Source organism: Onychomys torridus, chromosome X, assembly GCF_903995425.1.
Source record: "Onychomys torridus chromosome X, mOncTor1.1, whole genome shotgun sequence".
Classification (NCBI taxonomy): domain Eukaryota; kingdom Metazoa; phylum Chordata; class Mammalia; order Rodentia; family Cricetidae; genus Onychomys; species Onychomys torridus.
In genome coordinates this window covers 53,120,859-53,144,775 of record NC_050466.1, presented here as the reverse complement: position 1 = coordinate 53,144,775, position 23,917 = coordinate 53,120,859, and the positions used below count along the sequence as shown (strand labels likewise).

General features: G+C 36.5%; 1 protein-coding gene and 1 pseudogene across 2 annotated transcripts in view; one reads left to right on the top strand and one right to left on the bottom strand.

Annotated features, from left to right (window-relative positions):
- The window catches only part of Brcc3 (BRCA1/BRCA2-containing complex subunit 3), a 35,606-nt gene that overhangs the window by 4,344 nt on the left and 7,345 nt on the right, over positions 1-23,917 (bottom strand). For both annotated transcript variants that reach the window (XM_036175058.1, XM_036175057.1), the window contains exons 5-9: positions 18,879-18,966; positions 18,382-18,470; positions 16,988-17,043; positions 731-862; positions 165-208 (exon numbers count right to left, since the gene is read on the bottom strand). In XM_036175058.1, coding sequence (XP_036030951.1) covers positions 165-208; positions 731-862; positions 16,988-17,043; positions 18,382-18,470; positions 18,879-18,966 — 409 coding nt within the window. The remainder of the gene's footprint in view (positions 1-164; positions 209-730; positions 863-16,987; positions 17,044-18,381; positions 18,471-18,878; positions 18,967-23,917) is intronic.
- LOC118574860 lies at positions 10,272-10,371 on the top strand (annotated as a pseudogene).

Below are 23,917 nucleotides of genomic sequence, written 5' to 3'. Positions count from 1 at the left end.
CATTTATAGTATTTAAGGGTCTGTAGGGTTCCAAGGATATGTAAGGAGCAAGCTTAGTTAAATTTCTTGAGACAAAAACTCCAAAATAAACTAAAGTTGCTTCTATAAATGAGTATGTCAGAAATCACTTCATATACTCCAGAAAAAAAAAAAAAACAACTTACCTGAGCCATTATGGATCTTGGTTACTGAGTCCAGATGTGTAAGACTAAAGGGATAAGATACTTTCAGTTAGCAATGAAGCAGAATCAAAATGGTCAGGTGTTTAATAAAATTTAATAACCTGCATCAGACCTTTGACAATTGGATTAGATGAACACAATGATTTGAGTTCCCACCATTGTTCATTTTAAATTTATTTTGGGGATATGGTTTCATTTAAAAATTCAAAAGATAATTCAAATAAATAATTATGAAATTACTCTCTCTCACTAAAGCTCTTGATACACTACACATTTAGTAGATAAGGCCTAGTACTACACAATGGGACCACTATGGTGGTTTATTTTAACAACCAGAAAAGGAAATGTGTTTTGACTTGAAGGATCCAAAACCTATGAGGCAAGACAGTAATGTCAAATAGATCACTACAATATGGTATGAGAAACATGATTTGAAGCTGCTGTGAAGCTCTCTCCCAGACAGGTAGAAGGAAAGGGGCCTCAAAAGCTGAGCTGTTAAATAAAGGGTTTTCACTGCAGTTAACAAGAGAAACAATAAGAGTTTCTACCTGTGAATCCTTCTATATGCATCCTGTTCTTCCTGACACAGGATCTTTGGCAGCTCTACTGCTGATTCAAGGCATACTTTCCCAATAGTGATATGAGGTACAATATGGATTGGAATTTCAATTCTTTCATACCTGCAAGGCAACCAATTTAGGTCACATTTTATCCCTTAATTAGGATAAGTTCTCTACACTTTAACGACTTTGGAATATGGAGTGCTTCAAAGATTATATATTACTATAATCCATTAAGTTGCTCAATTTGAAAGTGGAGAGAGTTCAAATTGGGCTTTTCTGGAGAGCAAATTAGAAGTCTATTTGTACACTCATTCGATAGTCCCTTAGTGAGTTTGAATCCATTTCTGCAAATTTAATACAATCCTTTAGGAATTCAAAATCAATATGGCCAACTGTCCAAATAAAAGAAACAACTAATAATGCTTTTAGTCAATAAGTTGCCATGAAGCTGAATAAACTGACTCCAATGCAGTGACTATCAAATGCATTTTGTAGATGAAATTATTCACATAAATAACTAGCATCCCTCAATTTTTATTCTCTTCTATGGATAAAACTACATAAGATATTTATACATACTCCCATTCCATGATAGAATGGAAGGTACAGACAAGCTTGTTCGAAGTCCAATCAAGCTACCTGTATATATTTCTCACTCCCAATATGCCTAAACTCTACATTAACAGTGGGGTCAGTGGATGATCCAGTCTAGGGGCCTTCTACATTATGAAACCCATGGGTACATGGTAGTAAAGTAGAGTAAGATCTAGTTCTCTGCTGTTTTCTCTTCCTACCCACCAAAATGACTTTGGGTCCTATATCATAACTTAGATGAAACATACATGACAGGATATTACAATTATCCTTCACTTATCCATATTCACATAATCAGGAGAGAGTTAATGAAACAATATACAATAGTGGCCTTTGAAGAAGGCCACTTTGTGGGGTAAAACACAATGATTATTATTAATGATGAGTCCAGAAACACTAAACAAGTCAGTCTGCTATTCTTAATTCCCTTAACAAGGTTTCCAACTAAATTTGCTGGGTGTATAAGCATAAATGGTCCCAACAGTATACCATATTTGAACATACATTTCCATAAATCCATTGAAGAAACAGCAGAGTTTCTGTTAGTTGACCAAAAGTGAAATCCTAGAACCAAGGTAAACCATAGATATCTAAAGCTTATGACAGAGATTCTGCCTCTGATAATGAACTAGTTGTTATAACCAATCTTCCTACTAAAAAATTAAAACTCACTTAAATCAATAACTGTCTCACAGAAGTGACTGGAGAGCTACCAACAGTAAGTAATGGCAGAGCCAACAACTAAAGAGAGAGAAAATTTCAGAGATGAGCCTCACAGTTGGATCCAGTTTTCCCAGAAAAGTATGATTCTAAGTGAGGAAATGTATAGGAAAGAAGTTGCAAAGAGTTTTCAAAAGTACTGATGAGTTCAGAAAGACAAAATTATAGCTGAGGACATGTAATGGTAGAGAAGCTCTGAAAACTGTTCTCGGGCATATAATGGTAAACATACAAGGAACAAAAATAGAACTATATATTATTGTACTGGCTGGTTTTGTGTGTCAACTTGACACAAGCTAGTCATCAGAGGAAGGCGCTCCAGTTATGGAAATGCCTCCATGAGATCCAGCTGTAAGTCATTTTCTCAATTAGTGATCAATAGGGGAGGGGACAGCATATGGTGGGTGGTGCTATTCCTGGGGTGGAGCCTGGGTTCTATAAGAGAGCAGGCTGAGCTAGCCAGGAGGAGAAAGTCAATAGCACTCCTCAATGGCCTCTGCATCAGCACCTGCCTCCAGGATCCTGCCCTGTTTGAGTTCCTGTCCTGACTTCCTCCAGTGATGGACTATGATCTAGAAGTATAAGCCAAATATACCCTTTCCTCCTCAACTTGCTTTTTGGTTATATGTAGTACGGATCTTAAAGGTCTTATTAATAAAAACAAACCCAGAGCCAGGTATTGGAGTGAATGCTGAAATATCAGAGAAGCAGAACAAGCCAAAGGTACCTCACGTTGCCAATTCCTCAGCTGATCCTGTTTCCTCACACCGGAAGCCTCTGAGTCCTTATCCAGAATGGGTCTCAGCTGAACTGCTGCTAAAAGCCTAAAAGCTTAACCAGGCTCTAGTTCCTGGTTTTCATGCCTTATATACCTTTATGCTTTCTGACATCACTTCCTGAGATTAATGGCGTGAGTCACCATGCCTGGCTGTTTCCAGTGTGGCTTTGAACTCAGAGATCTGGATGGGCTTTGAACTCAGAGATCTGGATGGATTTCTGCCTCTAGAATGCTAGGACTAAAGGTGTGTGTGCCACCATTTCTGGCCTCTGTATCTAGTGGCTGTTCTATTCTCTGACCCCAGATAAGTTTATTAGGGTGCACAATATTTTGGGGAACATAATATCACCACATTTCCCCTTTTTTGTTTAAAATTTTTAAAAAGCTTATAACTAATAAAGAAAAACTATATCCACTAAGTATATACAATATACACAGTCAAGAATTATACTAACAATGTCTAGTCCATTAACATTAGACAGATTCAGACAAAAAACTCCATTATATACATTAACAATATCCAGTTCATTATCATTTGACAAATTCAGATAAAAATATTCATTACTTATCCTATTTAAAACAAGTAGTTCCTTTTTAAAAGTAGATTTAATAATCTCCCTTTTTATCTTATCATATCTATATTCCCTCTTTTTTCTTCCCATAATAGATTCAATACTCTACCTTTTGTCATTTTTATATCTTTGACTTTTTCTTTTTAGAGTAGATTCAATGAATGATCTACCCATTTATCCCATTATTTATCTTTTTTCTTGGAGTAGATTCAATGATCCACCTCATATCTATATTCTTTTTTTCTTTTTCTTTTATGTTTCAAACAAAAACTCTGAATCTAATCTCCTTATTCAGCTTTTTTCCTGACCATTAACAATTAACAACTTGTAACCAACCATCATAAACAATGACAATTATCCATAAGCCACTGAATGACCAAAAAAAAAAAAAAAGGAAAAAACCCCAAAAAACAAAAATCACGCACTCCACCTCTTGGGAATGTGGGCATCATTTTCTTAAAATTACCTCCTGTTTTCCGGGGGCAAAGACATCTTTAGGGGATCCTGAAGAGAAAATTTTGGGGTTAATTGTCAAGTCCTGTATCATTTGTCCAGTTTCTGTATAATGGGGAAGTTCAGGGCTTATCTTAAGTCCTTGTTCAAGTAGTCTGTGAAACTGGATCATCTCAGCAAACCATCTCAAAATTTTCCTGAGCAGTTTGTAGTCCAAAGCCGGCTGATCTTTCCTTGGTGTTAATCAGCTTAATGGCTTTACCATAGTCCATGTGGAATCATCTTTGTGGGGTCCTATCATCCTTTTGAAGATTTCAGTTGCTGTTAGGTATGGTCATGGTTCCCTTTAGAATTTGTGTGCACCTCCTCTGTGGTTTGGAGCAAACACAGTCTGATAAATGTTTGTCTCTCAGAACCATGAACATTCTTCCCTAGAAGAGAAAATCTTCACAGCAATTTCTCCCCACCATTTGTCTTGCCAAACTTTTCCAAAATGACCTTTGCTGATGCTTTCTTGTAACATGATGGTCCTGGCAATTCTTCTCTGAACAAGAAGCAGTAAACCCTTTGTCCCAGGTAGCAGCATCACCAACATGAAGAGAAGCAGCCAGCAACTTGGAGCAGTAGCCGTTGCCTCCATGGTCCCACCACCACTGTTTGTGGCTCGGCCACAGCCACAGCCACAGCCTCTTCTTAGCAAGCCTCTTAGGCTGACCTCAAACTTGGGATCCTCCTGCCTCTGCCTCCTTCAGTAAATCTAACCAGTGTGCCACCACAACTGGCAATGTGTAGCTCGGGTCTGAGCTGGGGCCTGTAAGGCCACACAGGCAAGTAGCTTTTTCTGGAATTCATACCATGAACGTTGGGCACCAGATGTAGCACAAATCTTAAAGGTCTTATTAATAAAAACAAACCCAGATCAAGGTATTGGGGTGAATGCTGGAAGATCAGAGAAGCAGAACAAGCCACAGTTACCTCACCTTGCCAATTCCTCAGCTGATCCTGTTTCCTCAGACTGGAAGCCTTTGAGTCCTCATCCAGAATGAATCCCAGTTGAACTGCTGCTCAAGAGCCTAAAAGCTTAACCATGCTCTAGTTCCTTGTCCTCACGCCTTATATACCTTTATGCTTCCTACCATCACTTCCTGGGATTAAAGGCATGAGTCACCATGCCTGGCTGTTTCCAGTGTGGCTTTGAACTCACAGAGATCTGGATGGAATGCTAGGACTAAAGGTGTGTGTGCCACCATTTTCTGGCCTATGTATCTAGTGGCTGTTTTGTTCTCTGCACAATATTTTGGGGAACACAATATCACCACAGTTATAATATTTCATCACAGCAATAGAAACCCTAACTAAATATAGGGTCTAGAAGCCTAAACTTGAATTATCTCAATTCCTAACTAAATACAAAGTGATCTGGTAGTTCTACTAGCTAGAATATAGAAAGCTACAAAAACCCTTTCTCTCACTATAGAAAATATCAGGTAATAAAATATAAAAGAAAAATATCTATTAAGTATGAATACAAAAGTAATTTCAAATAAATTATGTTCTAAAAAGGAACAATGAATAGACTATGAGTAGAGAACAGTGACCACTCCTCATTTGAGACAGAGAAAGGTACATGATAGGGCTTTGTCTAAAGCTTAACTTTGCTAGGAGTAAGGAGAAATGAACAAGGCTTGTAATTATGCAGGTGTATGTGATAGACTGAAACATGTAGAAGCCTTAAACAGAATTGATTCAACTCCACAATCAAATTTAAGCCACAAGCTTTACTAAGAACATGGGAATGAGATTTGGGCTGAAAAGCAGAGAGATCTTCAGTATTTCATATTTCTTAAATCTAAAATCCATGCAATGCATGGGAAATGTGATGACCATAGGGCAGATGTCATCCTGTGCTCATATAACAGCAATAAAGATAGGTAGGTAGGTAGGTAGGTAGGTAGGTAGGTAGATAGATATACAGATAGATAAATAGGAAATTAAAAGAAAAAAAAGGAAAAAAAGAAGGAATTTTAAAAATAAAGTTGGAATATAGTTCTGACTTAAGTAACTTTGGAATAGATGGAAATGATAAGCCTTAAAATTTATATAAAATACTTCAATTAATAATGAACTAATTCTCTTTTTAAAATTTTAGACAGGGACTCTTGATATAGCTCAAGCAGACCTGGAACTCACTCAGTATCTCAGGCTGGTCTCTAACTTGTGATCTTTATGTTTCAGCCTTTCTAGTGTTGGGATTACAGGCCTGCATTATAATATCTGGCTCATATCTATTCTCAAATGTACATGGAATTCTCTCCCCAGAATATACCACATGTTAGGCCATAGGTATCTTAGCAAAATTTAAAAGTATTTTTTTCTGATTTCAGCATAAGGAAACTAGAAATGAATGGCATGAGGAAAAGTAGAAAATCCACAGATGAATAAGTTAAACAAGATACTCTTAAACAACAAATGGGTTAAAGAACTCCTAAGAGAAATGAGAAGAAACCCTGAGACAAATGAAAATGAAAACACAGTTAATCTATTACGAGATGAAGAAAAATATTTTTTGATGAAGAAAGTCAACACAGATTATTTATAGCCACAAACATGTACACTAAAAAAGAATTAATAAGAAAAGCAAGATGGCTCAGTGGGTAAAGGTATTTGTTGTACAAGCATAATGACCTGAATTAGATTTCCAGGACCCAAACAGTAGAAGGAGAACTCCAGAAAGTTGTTCTCTAACCTTGACATGTATATCATGTCATAGCACACCTCCACACATCATACACATGTGCATGCAAAAGCACACACATGTAATAAATATTTTTTAAAGTTGAGCGTGGTGGTACACGCCTTTTATCCCAGCACTCAGGAAGCAGAGGCAGATTGATCTTTGAGTTCAAGGCCAGCACAATCTAAAAAGCAAGTTCCAGTACAGTCAGGGCTACAAAGAGAAACCTACACAGAGAAACCCCATACCAAAAACATACATACATACATACATAAATGACATTTTCAAAGAAATTTACTTTGCTACAGATGCAGATAAAGAGTTCCAGAAATTCATCCATTTAAGACCCTGTCTGAAAACAAAACAAAAATTCAAGAACTTAAAATAGAGATTAGGGCTGGTGAGATTAGGATGGTTCAGAGGGTAAAAGCACTTGTCAGGAAACTCTGACAATTTCAATTTAATTCATGGAAACTACAGTAGAACAAAAGAACTGACCCCCAAAACTTGTTCTCTGACCTGCATGCCATGTGTGTACACACACCGCATACACAAGAAAATAAGCCAACAACCCAATTTCATACCTCAAAGAGAAAAATTTGACTAAACCTAAACCAAGCAGAAAGAAATGGATAATAAATAGTAGATAAAATAGAACAGAGAACATAAAATCAACAGAAGGAAACAAAAATTTGCTTTTTAAAATGAACACAACTTTAGCAAGATAAACTAAGGGGGAAAGGAAGGATCATTCAAATAACTAAAATTAGAGTTGGAAAGGATAATTAAAACCAGTGGCAATGATGAGGCTTGGGAGATGGTTTAGCAGTTAAGAACACTGGCTGCTCTTTCAGGGGACTGTTGTAGTTAGGTTTCCATTGCTATAACAAAACACCATGACAAAAAGCAAATTATGGGGGAAAGGGTTTATTTGGCTTACACTTCAGCATTGCTGTTCATCAGTGAAGGAAGCCATGACAGGAACTTAAGCAGGGCAGGATCCTGAAGGCAGAAGTTGTTGCAGAGGCCATGGAGGGGTGGTGCTTACTAGCTTTCTCCTCTTGGCTTGCTCAGCCTACTTTCTTATAGAACTCAAGACCCAGGGATGGCATCACTCACCACCGGCTGGGCCCTCCCCCATCCAGTCACTAATTAAGAAAATGTTTTACTTATGGAGACATTTTCTTAATTGAGGTTCCTTCTTCTCAAATGACTTTAGTTTGTGTCAAGTTGACATAAAACTAGCCAGCACAAGGAACTCAGTTCAGTTCCCAGTACCCACATGGCAGCTTACAACCATATGTAACTACAGTTGTAGGGGATCCAACAACTTCTGGCCTCTGTGGGCACTGCATACACATGGTGCACAGGCAAGCATTCAGGCACAACAATTCATACACATAAAAATAAATAAATCTTTTTAAATGCCAATGAAATAAAAAGGACTATAAGAGGATATTATAAACAACTGTATACCAATAAATTGGATAACAACTGTATCATAATACTCTGTAATAAAAAAGGTTATTGTTCAGGCTGGAGAGGTGGCTCAGCAGTTAAGAGCACTATCTGCTCTTTCAGAGATCCTAAGTTCAATTCCCAGCAACCACATGGTGGCTCACAACCAACTATAGTGGGACCATATGATCTCTTCTGGCATAAAGGAATACATGCAGATAGAGCACTCATATACATAAAATAAATAAATAAAATTTTAAAAAGTTTATTGTTCTTTTTTAAACCTTTTATTTATTTTATTTTATGTTTATGTGTGTTTTGCCTGCATAAATATCTGTGCACCACATGCATGAAATAACCATGAAGACCAGAATAAGTTGATGGACAATTGTGAGCCAACTCACAATGTGGGTGCTGGAAATCAAACCCCAGTCTTTTGGATGAGCAGCAAGTGCTCTTAACTACTGAGCAATCTGCCCAACCCCTAGTTTTTTGGTTTTCTTAAATGTTGAGGAAATATTTTATGAGGAAATAGTAGTTATCTGTGTAGTTAACTAAGGTACCAATTTCTGAACACTCAAATATAATTTTTGAGGACACACTTGAACTTTAAATATAATGGTCCTTACTCGGTCCTCAGAATTAGTGTCTTTCTGGGACCAAAACACACTGGATTCTCCATCAAGCCATGTGATGAGAATGGTCAATGGTGGAGACAGCAGACATTCACTATGAGACCAGGATTCTGTATAAACCTCCCCCAGCAACAATTTCCAAAGACAAGGCACTAGTGAAATTGTAAACAGACAAAATAAATAACCTTTTAAAAACTAACCTTTTAAAAATTATTAGAACCAGGTGCAGTGTCTCATTTCTGTAATCCCAATTACTTGAGAAGGAGAGACAGCACTTAAATTCAAGTTCCTCCTGGGCAACTTAGCAAAACTCTGTCTCAAAATAAAATTTCAAAAGGGGACTAGACATGTGGCTCAGTTGATAAGAGTACTGGCTTAATGTGTATGAGGCCCTGGATTTGATTCCCAGCACTGCATAAACCAGCAGTGGTAGTACATGCCTGTTACCCCAGCACATTGGAAGGTTTAGGCAAAAGGATGAATGAATGATCTTTTAATAATATGAAAATGATATGCCCTCCTTATACCTCTGTAATGTAAAGACATCTCTCCCAGAGCCCTCAACTCTACTGAACTCAGTGCAGGAGCCAGTCAAGTTGGGAGTGAAACATCTGATATTTTAGATGTTTATTCTGTCCCTTCCGATCAAGAACATTGAGAACAGAGCTAATTATTTGATTCAGTTAGTGCCATTATTATTTATCTAACAAATACAGAAATCATGTTTGTTTCTTTATCTGAAATACAACCTAGCCTTTATGTACCTATTTTCAAGGACTGGGTTCTTCATATCCAATACTACTAAGTATTCTAGACCAACTTATCTTTAGTACACAGTATTATAAAGGATTCTTTTTTAAAAAAATAACGTGTGTGTGTGTGTGTGTGTGTGTGTGTGTGTGTGTGTGTGTGTGTATTTGTGCAGAGATCAAAAGACAACTTGCATGAGCTGGTTCTAGCCTTCTACCACACGGGTCCCAGGGATCAAACTCATGATGCTAGGCTTAGCAGCAAGTACCTTTACCCACCGAGCCACCTCACTGGCCCAAGGATTCTTTTTTTTTTTTTTTTAAATTGGCCTCACGTTTTTAATACATTTTATATCCTAGTAGCTACTACCAATTAAGATATAGTTCTCTTCTCCCTTCTTTCTCTCTTTTGCAAGAGTTTCACTCTGTAGCCCAGGCTAGTTTCAAACTTGTGACAATACTTTTGCCTTGGCCTCCCAAATTCTGGGACTTTAAGTATGAGCCACTGCACCACATTCAGTTCAGCATGGTTAACTTCTAATTACAAAAGTATCAATAACAATGTATAGTCTATTTGCATTTGAAAAATTCAGAGAAAATAATTCCATTATCTATCCTATTTTGGTAAGTCCAAAATGTACCTGATTCACTTTCTATCCTAACTTATATTGCTAACGGAACTGTCTTATAATGTCTTTCAAATTTATACACTTACAGCTCTTAGTGAGTTTTTCTGAAATCCTTAACAAAGATAATTATAACTATAACTAACTGATCTTCAACTCCCTCAGAGACCCAATAACAAAATAAATTAATAAATACAAAAATTTAAAGTGCTCACTTTGGCAGCACATATACTAAATGATACAGAGAAGATTAGTATGGCCCCTGCACAAGGGTGACACACAAACTCATGAATCGTTCCAGACTTACAAATAAATAACTAAACAAATAAATGATAATAATTACTTATATATTCATGATTATGGGGTGCCAGAGTCACTACCATTTACGGAACACTGGCATGTGCCAAATACAAATATGGTAAATATTTGATCTACATTACCTCAATGAAGTCTCACAACATACATGCAATACCACCTACGCTTATTTACTTATCTCTTTTTTTTGTGGTTTTTCGAGACAGGGTTTCTCTGCGTAGCTTTGTGCCTTTCCTGGAACTCACTCTGTAGAACAGGCTGGCCTCGAACTCACAGAGATCTGCCTGCGTCTGCCTCCCAAGTGCTGGGATTAAAGGCAAGCACTCTTATTTTTTACTTTTAAAGATTTTTTTTATGTGTCTGAGTATTTTGCCTGCATGTATGTCTGTTCACCACAGTGTACTTGGTACCCAAGGAGGTGATAAGAGCACATCAGATCCCCTAGAATTGAAGTAGCAGATGATTATGAGCCATTGTGTAGGTGTTGGAGACTGAACCTAGGTACACTACAAAAGCAGCAAGTGCTCTTAACTACTGATCCACTTTTCCAGTCCACTACCTCTTTTACAAATACAAAAACCAGATGTTTAGCTGGGTATGGTGGCACATGCCTTTAATCCCAGCACTTGGGAGGCAGAGGCAGAGGCAGACTGATCTCTGTGAGTTTGAGGCCAGCCTGGTCTACATTTTAAGTTCCCGGACAGCCAAGGGTTACACAGTGAGACACTGTCTCAAGAAAAAAAATCAGATGTTTAGAAAACTGCACTAACTTTGCTAATTCATAGCCACAGGGATAAGTAGACTGTATATTTAGTCTTCAAAGTCAGGCTGTTGGACTCCAGAGTGTGAGTTATAATTGCTGCAACACATTCATAAATTTTTGTGTTCCATTCTGTCTTGTATCCAACATAAATATAACTGTTATAATTTTGGGCCAGGCTTGTATATATAATCTCAACATTCAGGAAGCAGGATCAGGAGGATTGTCACAAGTTTGAGGCCAGCCTGGTCTATACAGTGAGACCTGGCTTTAAATAACAATAAAATAAATTGTCTTTCAGAAAGACTAGAGCAGCTGGGAGTCCCATTTACCACCAGCAATACAGAACAGCAGCCACATCCAAACTAATCACTACTTAAAGCAAAACTAAAATAAAACTACGACAATTTGACAGGGGAAACATGTTATCAATTTATAGCTTAAAAATAAAACCTTTGTTTTAACAAATAATTTTGCCATCTACTGTCATCCATGTTTTCACTTCAATTGAAGATTTTTGAATTGTTATATGGTCAAACCTGTCAATCTTCCACCATGCACCATTCCTTTGATGTTATATACTTAGAAAACCTATCAGTAATTCATGTGTTCTTCAGTTCCCCACTTAAAGCCATCTCAACTTTTTGTTGGAACATAGCCAGTTAAAACTGAAACTCATCTGCAGATTAGTATGAGCAGATAAACACTTCTACCTTATTTCTTTCTAATATTTTATAAAAAGGTCAATGTGGAAAAAAAAATTCTACGAAACAGTTGAAGACTTCTTCCATTGACCTAAAAAGAAATAGCCATCAGAATGAATAAATCAGTAGAATGAAATTTCAGTAGTTCTTGGTCTTATGTCAATGCCTTCTTGATTGGGTCAAGTTTCTACAATACATTGTTACCCATCCCAAATTTGTTAAACGGGTGTTTGGGATTCCCTATAGTGTTTTCTGACTGGAAGAATATCCAGGTGTCATTCATCACATTCTTCCCATGTTCTGAATCAACTGTAGTCACCTGCTTTTACAACTAGAATCAAATGAGGGGCACAGAAAAAACTGAGCAAACCTGTCTAGAGCTCCTTCTAAGTGTCCATTAGAAACATTAAAATAGTAATTTGTATGCTCTCCACTAGAAAAGACATTTTGACTTGCACCATGTTCATTAAGAAACGGACTGTAGCCGGGCGGCAGTGGCGCACGCCTGTAATCCTAGCACTCGGGAGGAAGAGCCAGGTGGATCTCTGTGAGTTCGAGGCCAGCCTGGTCTCCAAAGTGAGTTCCAGGAAAGGCTCAAAGCTACACAGAGAAACCCTGTCTTGAAAAAACAAAACAAAACAAACAAAACAAAACAAAAAAAAACAAAAGAAATGGACTGTATTCATTTTCTTTAGGATATTTACCAAACAGCATATGTTCAAAAAAGTGACTTAAGCCAGGAATATTTGGAGAGCCTGACAATGAATCTATGTTCACAAGTACTGCTGATGACTTGTCTGTGGTGGGATCACTGATTAGAACCACTATGATACCACTAACCAATTCTAGTCCATGATATTCTTGATAATCTTGGTCTTCTATTCTCTGGATAAGAGTATTATCCATTTTGCCATGGAGGCATCTCCCCAGTCCCTTATTATTATTATTTTTTTACTACCTCTAAATCTATAGTCATGTCAACTATTTCATTATTATATTATATTGGTAGTTCATGTCTCTCATCTCTTTTCCAAGACAGAGTCCCACTGTGTAGCTCTGTCTGGCCTAGAACTCACTATATAGTCTATGCTGGCCTTGAACTCACAGAGATGCACCTAACTCTGAGTGCTGAGATTAAAGGTGTGCACCACCATGTCTGGCTCACTCATCTTTTTATTGATAATTTGTCTTTATTGTTTTTGACTTTTTGAGACAGGATCCCATGTAGCCCAGAGTGGCATTGAACTTGCTTTGCAGCCAGGGTAATCTTGAACTTCTGATTCTCCTGCTTTCACCTGCCAAATACTGGTAGATTATAATTATTTACCACCAAATCCAGTATTAAGACTTGTTTGAGACAGAGTTTGGCAATGATCTTATGGTGTGGTCTAGGCTGGACCATAACTCATTATGTAACTGAGATTTTCTTTGAACTCACTGCAATCCTCCAGACTCTGCCTTCTAAGTGTTTGTATTACAGGAATGAACTATCATGTCCAATGCTAAGATTTCTTTCATAATATTCTAGATAGTATACCTTTACCAGTTATAAAATTGGCAAATATTTTCAACCTTATAGGCTGCCTTTTCACTTTCTTAGTATCTTTTCACACACAAGTTTTATGTTTTGCAAATGTATCTATTCTGTTATTCATGTTTTGCTGTCACATTTATGAAAACTTGTCATATTGCAAAACTCAAATGTCATGAAGATTTAACCTATGTTTTCTTCTAAGTGTTCATGGTTTTAGCTTGTACATTTAGTTCACTGGTTTATCTGTAGTCAATTTCTATATATGCTATGAGGTAGGGGTCCAACTTAACTATTCTGTATATAGAGTTGTCAAAGCACCACTCAGAAGAAAATATTCGCTTCTTGTTCAATGACATTGACAACCTTGCTAAAAGCTGATTTTATTTTATTTTGGGTCTCTCAGTTTGTTCCATTGGTCTATATCTATATTCTAGTTTCACACTATGTAAGTTTTAAAAACGTATTTCTCTGATTTGGTCTTTTTATCAATATTGGTTATTCCATGCCTCTTAGATTTCATAATTATCTTGTCCATGTCTGCAACAGAAAGGACCTTTGTAATTATATAAGTATTTTGTTGACCCTAGATATCTTTGTAGAGTATTTTCATTTAATAATATAAAGTATTGCAGTATATCATTGTGTTAGTTTTTGTTTACTTGATAAAAATTAGAGTAACCCGAGAAGAGGGAACCTTAATCAAAAAATTGCATTCATCATATTGGCCTGTGGGAATATCAGTGGAAGCAATTTCTTGATTAATGATTGATGTGGGATGACCCAGCCCACTGTGGATGATACTACTCTTGGGCAGGTAGTCCTTGGTGCTATAAGAAAACAGGCTGAGAAAGCCAGTAAGCCACACTTCTCCATGTCCTCTGCACCAGTTTCTGCTCTAGGTTCTTATCTTGAATTGCTACATTACTTTCCTTCAATAACAGATGGCAAGATATAAGGTAAAACAAACCATTTCATCCTCAAACTGTTTTTGTCATTGTTTAATCACTGAAACAAAGAAGCAAACTCAAACAATCATATACATATACATATACATATAAGTATATATGTATATTTTTATTTCTTTTAGTACTTTCTAATTTTAATGGATCAAGTTTCTCCTTGCCTTGGTTAAATTTTCTCTTACATATTTTACTAAATTTAATGTTATTTTAAATGGAATTTTTTCCCATTTTCTTTTTTTGCACTGCTGATAAATAAAAACTGATTTTGTGCTTTGAACATGAACCATGAAACTTTGCTTGTCTAACTTTGAAGCTGAACCTGTTGCTCTGGATAGAACTATGAGTTCAATACTGAACAACAGTGGCAAATGTTTATTCTATTTCTTTGTTATGTGACAAACTTATTTGTCAACAATGAGTATAACAGCTAATTTGCAGTTTTAATAAATGCCCATAAATGTTGTAGAAGTTCCCTTCTATTTCTAGATCTCTAAAGAGAAAGGGAGGAATTTTAGAGGGATGTGGAAAAAAGTATTTGACATAGGTCCTAGTAAGGAAGAGAAAACTGTAAAGAAGATGTTGATGTATCTGCTTCTGCTAACTATAAGGTCACACTAACCTTGATTTCAGGACTTCTGCCTCAATTCTCATAACTATTATTAAGAATAAAACATTTCAAATAAGTAGGACTCAAAAAAATGTCTCACCATTCTTAGGAATTTACTAGAGGATCTCTTCAGCAAAATGACAATGAATCAAGAATACAAACTATAATGGATAAAACTCAGGAGTAAAGAAACCAGCCCCCCATCACCCTGAATGTCAGTTGAGCAACAAGCCGAAAGGAGATGTCAGATGAGGACAGGATGATTTCATAGAGTAATCCTTAAAATGTAGGGATTCCAAGTGTTTTAATATTATTTCTAAGAGTTTAGAACTCAAGGAAGTGATAAAAATGAGGGAGAAAATCTATTCAAAACATCACATAAAAGCAAAGCAAAAATTAAAAAAAAAACCTATGCAAAAAAAGCAGAATCATCATAGTATACTAGTTGACATTAGTTAGTTGAAGAGGGAATAACATTTACCTAAGTACAATGATGGAATTTATTTTTTATTATAATTAATCAATATACAAAACATAAACAATGAAATTATTATTATAATCTTGAGCACAGATGTTTGTAACTGAAAATTTAGTAATCATGAAGAGCTAAATCAATATCATCTAATGTCAATTGTTAATACAATACAATGGCAAACTTTAGGTGGGTTTGGAAAGCCCAACACAAAGGAGGCACAGGCAGCAGGATTACAAGCTCAGACTGGAGTACATAAGACCCTGTCTCAAAACACAAAAAAGAAGCAAACTTCATTAAAGATCAGAAAAATATGAATAAAAATAGTAGCTACATTTTAGAGAATAGAAGTTGGATAGTATCAGTGACTAGCACCTTTATTTGTGACAGCAAGATAAAACAAAAACAATAACAGTACATAGAGTTTAGGTTGTTTGTTTTGTTTTATTTTTATTTTTATTTTTTTGAGACAGGATATTACTATATAGCCCTAGTTGGCCTGGAACTCACAGAGATACGCCTGCTTCTGCTTCCTCTGTACTGAGTGGGAAGGTGGGATTAAAAGCACACACCACCATGCCCAGTAATAGATTACTATGGGTTTTTTTGTTTGTTTTTTTTTTTTTGTATTGGTGTTTTGCCTGCATGTATGTCTGTGCAAGGGTGTCAGATCCCCTGGAACTGGAGCTACAAACAGGTATAAGCTGCCATGTAGGTGCTGATAATTGAATCTGGGTCCTCTGGAAGAGTAGTCAGTGTTCTTTACCACTGAGCCATCTCTCCAGGCCCTGATTACTATATTTTAAGGAGAAAATTAATCTATACAAACATTTAAATGAAATATTATAATTTTGAAATGACTTTTTTGGCAGGAAGGCAAGAGTTACATGTAGTGGATAGCCATCCCAGCATTGGCCTGGAAGTTCCAACCCCCATTGAGGCTTCGGTAATGATCACTCCCACAAGGCGGGGCAGAGGAGGGAGCAGAAGACCCAGGATCAAGAGGAGGGCTCTCGCTTGGTTCCGGGACGCTGGACATTGGAGGTAGACCGAGCAGAGTTCTCCAGAGAACACCGCCGGACTGCACTATACCTTTGCCAGACCCTGCAACCTACCCCTTCATTTGTAAGTTACCCCACAAAATAAACCTCCCTTTTAACTACGTGGAATGGCCTTAATAATTTCACCAATAGTTACATTCACTGAAAATGTTTATGTAGCAACAGAGAAGTATCTACAAAAATCTCTAAATTTCTTCACATTTGGTCTTTGTTTTAGAATACACCAGAGAAAGGGAAACTAGCAGTACAATACAATTTGGGAAATGTAGACCAAGACTATGGTAATATAGCTATAACAAAGAAACTATGTATCTGGCTCAAGCTTCCTAGACTTTTACAATACCCAAACTGGTGAAGAAATTCTAATTTTTCCTAGTAATGTTAGTAGGTAAGAGTAGAAATATAGTACTATTAGTATCTTACTAATGAAAAAAATTAAATGAAACAGAACAATCAATTCCATGACTATGCATCAGTCCCTCAATAATAACATCTCGGTCATACTTACTCTGAGCTTTTTTGGGCTTGTATGGATTGGAAGCAAGTATAGAGCACCCGACCAGTCTATTAAAAAAAAAATAGAAAGGAAATGTCATACACAAAAGGATTCACTTTGTTGTTTTTTTTTTCTTGAGACATTATATCTGGATGTCTTTAAAGAGTACATTATAGTACTCAATATACATATACAATGTGTAATACCTGATTCAGTATAACAAGCATTTCTGTCTTTAACCACTAATCATTTTTTTTGTTTGTTTTTTGAGACAAAAAGGTATTGCCTTGGCTGTCCTGGAGGTCGATCACTAGACTAGGCTGGCTTCAAACTCTCAGAGATCCACCTGCCTCTGACTCCTGAGTGCTGGGATTAAAAGCATGAGCTACCACCACCACCCAATGTACCAGTAATGATTTTTGTGTTGGAAATTTCATAGCAATTTAGTAGACTCTAACTTAAAACTCAAAGGCTTTTATGACATATTAGGCTAAAAGAGATTCCAAAGATTATAGAATATGCCATAAACAAATCAATTTCTGTGAGAAGAATCATATACACAATCAATACAACTCTAGCCAAACATCTTCTCATGAGACAGAATTATTAATAACTATGAGAACCATTTATTATTTATAATGACAATAAGCAAATTAAAAGTGAAAAAAACCAAAAGCATTTCAAAAATAATTATAAATTTCCAAATATTGAATTCTAGTGTTTCTGGAAGACAATGAATTTATGGAAAATATTCATTATTCACACTATGATCAAAGCTGTATTATCTTTTGCCTAGATTACTGGCAATATCTTCCTAACTGGTTTCTCTGATGCCATTAATTTCACCCTTCCCACGCTAATCCTGTCCAGTTCATTAGCAATATAACCTAGAGTAATTCTATTAAGACATAAAGTCACCCTGTAATGGCTTCCCAACTCAGAGGCAAAGTAAAGGCCTTACAAAAACTAGTTCCCATTATATTTTGGGCCTCTTTAAGGATGACCAAATCAGAATACTTCCAAGAGATAAAAAGACTAGTGAAATAGGGTATTGCAAAGTAAGTATAAAAATTAAGGCTGAGGCAAATTGGAATATATTGTTATGGTCTTTTCTCTACTACAGCCAGACCAACTTCCTTAATGTTACCTGAAAATGCCACACTCACCTTAGGGTGCTTGCACTTCCTATTTCCTCTGTCAAGGATGATCTTCCCCCAAGAAATATTCAAGATTTGCTCCTTTACCTTCTTCTAATCTTAACTCAATAACCCTTTCCATTGAAAACTGCCCTGGCCATCCTATTAAAATTGCAGAGATTTTTCTCTATTCTGTATCTATTCTGTGTACAAACACACACATACATACACAAATGTGTATGTACACACATACACTTATACATACAATACCTTTGTGTTTTTATCTTCTATGAAACAGGAAAAAATAAGTCCTACAAAGCCTTGATCCATCATTTGGTACATGGCTTGTGTACGAACATCTGAAATATAAATAAAAATATTCTGTTAATAACTTGTATTTAACAGATTTTATTTAGAGATAAAAGTAGTAACTAGTTACCTTGTCAACATTCATATTCTACAGGCAAAATAGATACTGTAATGATAATATGAATGTCAGGAAACAGTTTGCCAAATTAAAGATTATGAAAAGTTTGCTATTAAGTAATAACTCCAGGGTACTTAGCCCAAGAGTAGCCCTACCACAAAATGTAGCATAGAAAAAAATTGAAAACTTCAGCTATCCCTAAAACTTGATAATTTCCTTTAGACTAGAAGATAGGCTTTTTCTTAGAAGGAAAGCCTTTTGATGTCTATGCTATGTAATGGAGGAAAAATTATATTCATTTGAGGGAAATAAACAAACACTGCAATCTTATAACACTTACCAACATGGGATGGCCAAACAGTTATATGAGGATGGGAATGATACCAGCCAACAACTCTCATGGGACGGCCTGTTAGTTCAGCCAACCTGTATGTTTGTCAAGGTATTTTCAAAATAAGAAAAACCCTGATGCTTACAATAAAGGCTCAAAATACATAGCTAAGGTTGATGCTCAGAACTTCCAATGTTATTCACTTAAAGTCAAGTTTTTCTTAAAATATAACTCATATTTCTATTATATCATCTTACTCCAATTGTGCAAATGTTTGGTCATTCAAATCGTTACATTCTCTGCAAAAAAAGCTTGTTTAAATCTTCAGAATTCATTTATATTCTCAATTTGAGAATCTTCTGTCCTGTCTACTCCCATTTTCAGTAAATAAAGAAATAAAAGTGTGTGTTTGTGTGTGTAAACACAGATGTATATTCATATTCACTGGTTCACAACCTTTCTAATACTGTGACTCTTTAATACAGTTTCTCATGTTGTGGTAACCCCCCAACCACAGAATTATTTTCATTGCTACTTCATAACTGTAATTTTGTTGCTGTTATGAATCATAATGTAAATATTTATAGAGCCAGAAGGTTGTCAAAGGGGTCATGACCCACAGGTTGAGAACCCTATATGCTGATATGTGTGCATTGTAGGAAGGAACAGGCATGCTAGGCAAGTGCTCTACTCCTAAGGAGATATACTTCAAGCCATAATATTTTTTTAATTTATTTGATTTCTCTATAGTAGGCTATCAAATGTTAAAAACAGCAAAGTAAAGTAGTTACAGGCCACATAAAGTCCACAGTTCGGTTTCCCATGTCCTGTAAAATGCTGCTTAATTTTCCTACAAATTACCTATATTAAAATACAACCAATGATTGCCATTTCGACTGAAGTGAAATGGGATCATAACATAATTGATTTACACATCCTTGATGGCTGGATGTTAAACACTTTTGAAATATTTATTGACTGGTCATGCTTCTTCTTCTAAAAAAGGTCTATTTTTTATTTTATCTGTGTGAGTGTTTTACTTGCATGTATGTATGTACCATGTGCATGCCAGATGCCGAGATGCTTCTTCTTTTGAGAACATGAACCATGAAAGAGAATTTAATGCTATTTTTTCCTAGTTTCAACTCTGTTATAGTTTCTTCTTTTTGTATAGATAAGTGAATAAAAATGTAATTGAGGAACTGAGGAGGTTAAGAGGTGGTTGCTCTTCCAGAAGATCTGGGTTCAATTTCCAGCACCCACATGGCAGAGTGCCAAGGGATTTGATGCCCTCTTCTGTCCTCCAAGGCATTGAATGTACATAGTGCACAGACAAACATGCAGGCAAAACACCCACACAATTGATAATGAAAGTAAAAATCCCTAAGTGAAGCTCCACTGCTTCAGAATGGCCATTCTAACAGTATTGAGATGTATAGAGCTTGGGACTGGGCAATTGTTTGGTGGCTAGGTTAAACTAGCTGTTTTTATTTGAGGTAATTAGAATAGTTATTTAATTTTAAAAAGAGAACACTGTCTACTCAGTTCATTGTGCATATATTGATTCACAGGGTTTTCTGGTGTTTAATTTTTGCAATACTTTATACATTCTAGATATTAATTGCTTGTCTGAAGTATAGCCAGCAAATATTTTCTCCCATTCTATGTATGTATGGGCTTAGTGGTTAAACAGCACTGGCTGCTTTCCTAGAGAATCCAGTTTCGATTCTGAGCATCCACAGGGCAGCTCACAACCATCTTTTAACTTCAGTTCTAGGAGATCCGACACCTTTTTCTAGTTTCATGGGCACCAGGCACACATACACAGACAGACACAGACACACACAGACACACACACACACATACACAGGCAAAACATCCACATACATAAAATTAAACATACACACACACACACACACACACACACACACACACACAATACATTTTATACAACTAAGTCTGAGGAACAGTCCACTTTTTGAGATAGGATCTCACTATATAGGCCAGGCAGGCCTCAAATTTGCAATCCTCCTGCCTCCACTTCCCACAACCTGGAATTACAGGTGGAACCATCACACCTTGCTTAAATGTGCTTTCAATGTTCAAACAATGAGAAAAATTGCTTATTCCTCTAACTGTGGTGGTATTGTGTCCCCCCAAATATTGTGTGTTCCCTGAAATAAACTTATCTGGGGTCAGAGAACAGGACGGCCACAATATTAAACAGGATAGGCAGAGGTAGCACACGCCTTTAATCCCAGCACTCGGGAGGCAGAACCAGGCAGATCTCTGTGAGTTCAAGGCCACATTGGAAACAGCTAGGCATGGTGACACACGCCTTCAATCCCAGGGAGTGGGGGCAGAAAGAGAAAGATTATATAAGGTGTGAAGACCAGAAACTAGCAGCATTTGGCTGGTTAAGCATTTAGGCTTTGGAGCAGCACAGTTCAGCTGAGATTCATTCTGGATGAGGACTCAGGCATCCAGTCTGAGGAAACAAGACCAGCTGAGGAACTGGTGAGGTGAGGTAGCTGTGGCTTGTTCTCTCTCTCTGATCCTCCAGCATTCACCCCAATAACTGGCCTCAGGTTTGTTTTCATTAATAAGACTTTTAAGATTCCTGCTACATCTAACCTATCTCTTTAGCTGTAGATGGGGAAGAATGTTTCACATGGTAGTGAAGAGTAGATGTGGCACTCTGTTTAAGGTGTGCCTGGCTCCCAGTAAATGCTTGACAAATAGTAGTTGTAATGGTAAAACATAGTCTTGTACCCAGCCATTACCTGTTTGGGAATGGGTTGGTTTTCACTTGAATATAACAAGTAATCTCAATTTAAAAAAAAAAAAAAAAACGTAATTTTCAGAACTATAGGAATTTTTGTTAGGGCAGTTAATTCTGTTTGTTTTTAAAATATACAAAGTAACAATGTCCACTAGACAGGAAACAGATAAAACAAGCCTATGAGATGACTTCCAGACCACACAAGAGTAGGGAAGGAAAACAAAAGTCAAACCTGGTGGACTACTTAGAGCTTAAGTGGATCATTAAGTCTAGTGGCTTTCAGGGCAGAGAACATCTTCAAAGAGACAGAACCCTAGATATGTCCAGTGGGTCCCACTTGAGTACTCCACAGGGCACAGAGGAACACAAGTGTGTGAGGGAAGGACCTGAGGCCTAAGAAAAAGTAACTACCCTTTACAAGGGTAATGGTAAGGAACTACTTGACTCTGAGAAGCAGGATGGGGACCAGCAGTTATTTCCCCCTACACATACCCTGCCAAGGTAGAGAAACATCTTTTAGGAGGTAGGGGGGAGAGTGCTTAGAAGGGTCCTATCATAGTAGTGACAAAAACCTCCTACACTCAGAGTTGCTCTGCTCTACACAGTTCACCCTGAAAAGGCTCAGATGCTCTCCAAGTTGCTTAACAGAATCCTAGAAGCCAGCACATGGGTCTGTATACCAATACAGAAATACTCAGAAAATAAGGAAAAGGTAGACTGTGACATTAAAGTCCACATGGCCAGGATACAAAGTAGCAGCAAATGTAAGGTAAGGAGATGAAGAACACATTTGTGACTGTCAGGGATTAGGTGTTGACAGGGAAACATTGGATGTGACTATGAAAAGGTAGCATAAGAAAATAGTTTTATATCTTTAAAACTTTTATTATTATTGTATGTATGGTTTGTACAGATGCAATGTGCCACAGTGAGCATGTGGAAAGCAAAGAACAACTTTTTGTAGTCAATTATCTACCTTTAAGTGGGTTCAAGGGACAGAATTTAGGTTACTAGGCTTTTGTACAGTTACCCATGGAACTATCTCATTGGTCCCCAATTCTGAAAGTCGACTATTTCAGTGGCTATTTATATCATGTTGACAAAGTAGCATAGAACTATAAATATTCTATCTCTGTCAATTTCCTAGTTTCTTTTTATGCTATAATTTTGTAAGATATAGCCTATAGACAAACTGGGTCAAGGTTACAAAGACTTTTCTGTATTATTTTTGTATTCCTAATGAATTTACAAATATTTCAGAAACAGAATTTTTAAAAATGTAAAGGGTAAACAGTCAGGATTAATAAATCAACAAGAAAATATAAAAAGAACTACAATTTTATTAGGGAGCACATATAACAGTAAACACATTTCCAAGTAAACAGGAAAAAAATCACTACCCTTCTTTCAAAAAGATAATTTTTATAACTATAAAAATCCTCTTGAAAAATAAAAGATTTTCAAACCTATAAAAAACAAATTAAATAAACAGATAATTTAGTAAAAAACACTATCAACTCTTAAAAATGAAAACCTAATTTTAAGCTACATGTAATGAAATATATCTTTCATCGCAGCACTCAGGAGGCAGAGGTAGATGGATCTCTGTGAGTTTGAGGCCAGCCTGGTTTACACAGTGAATTCTAGGCCAACAAGAGTTAAATAGTGAGACCTTGTCTCAAAAAAAAAAAGAAAAGAAAAAGAAAAAGAAAAAACAACAAAAATCCTGTTTACTTATAAGAAAAATATAAGTGAGGTACAAGACAGATAGAGCTACATAGTGTGACCCTGTCTCAAAGAACATGAAAAAAAAGTTGAAAGAAATAAAACTATTTTATTATTGAAACAGAGTCTCACTACATACTCCAGGCTGGATTCTACCTTGTAAGTACTGGGATTACAGGCATGTGCTATCATACCCTAGCTGACAAATTATTTTCCTAGGCAGATTAGCAATAGTGAAACACAAAAGAATCATTTAGATGAGGCATCACATTTGGGGGCCTGTCATGACACTAATGCCCCAGTTTCACACAGAGCTGTAACCTTGAAATGTGCAATAGCTCTACAAGCTGACAGCTAGTTTGCTTTGTAGTTTTTCATGAAGTAATTAATAGCATTTTTGGTCAGGCTTATGTTCTCTATAGAGATCATCACACCATTTGGGATTCAACAGAATGTGTGTATAAGTGCATACTCTAGAAAATGTTAGCAAAGTTTTCAAAGCTTTGGTTGGTAAAAATGTATCTGATGAAGGAGTATCTCA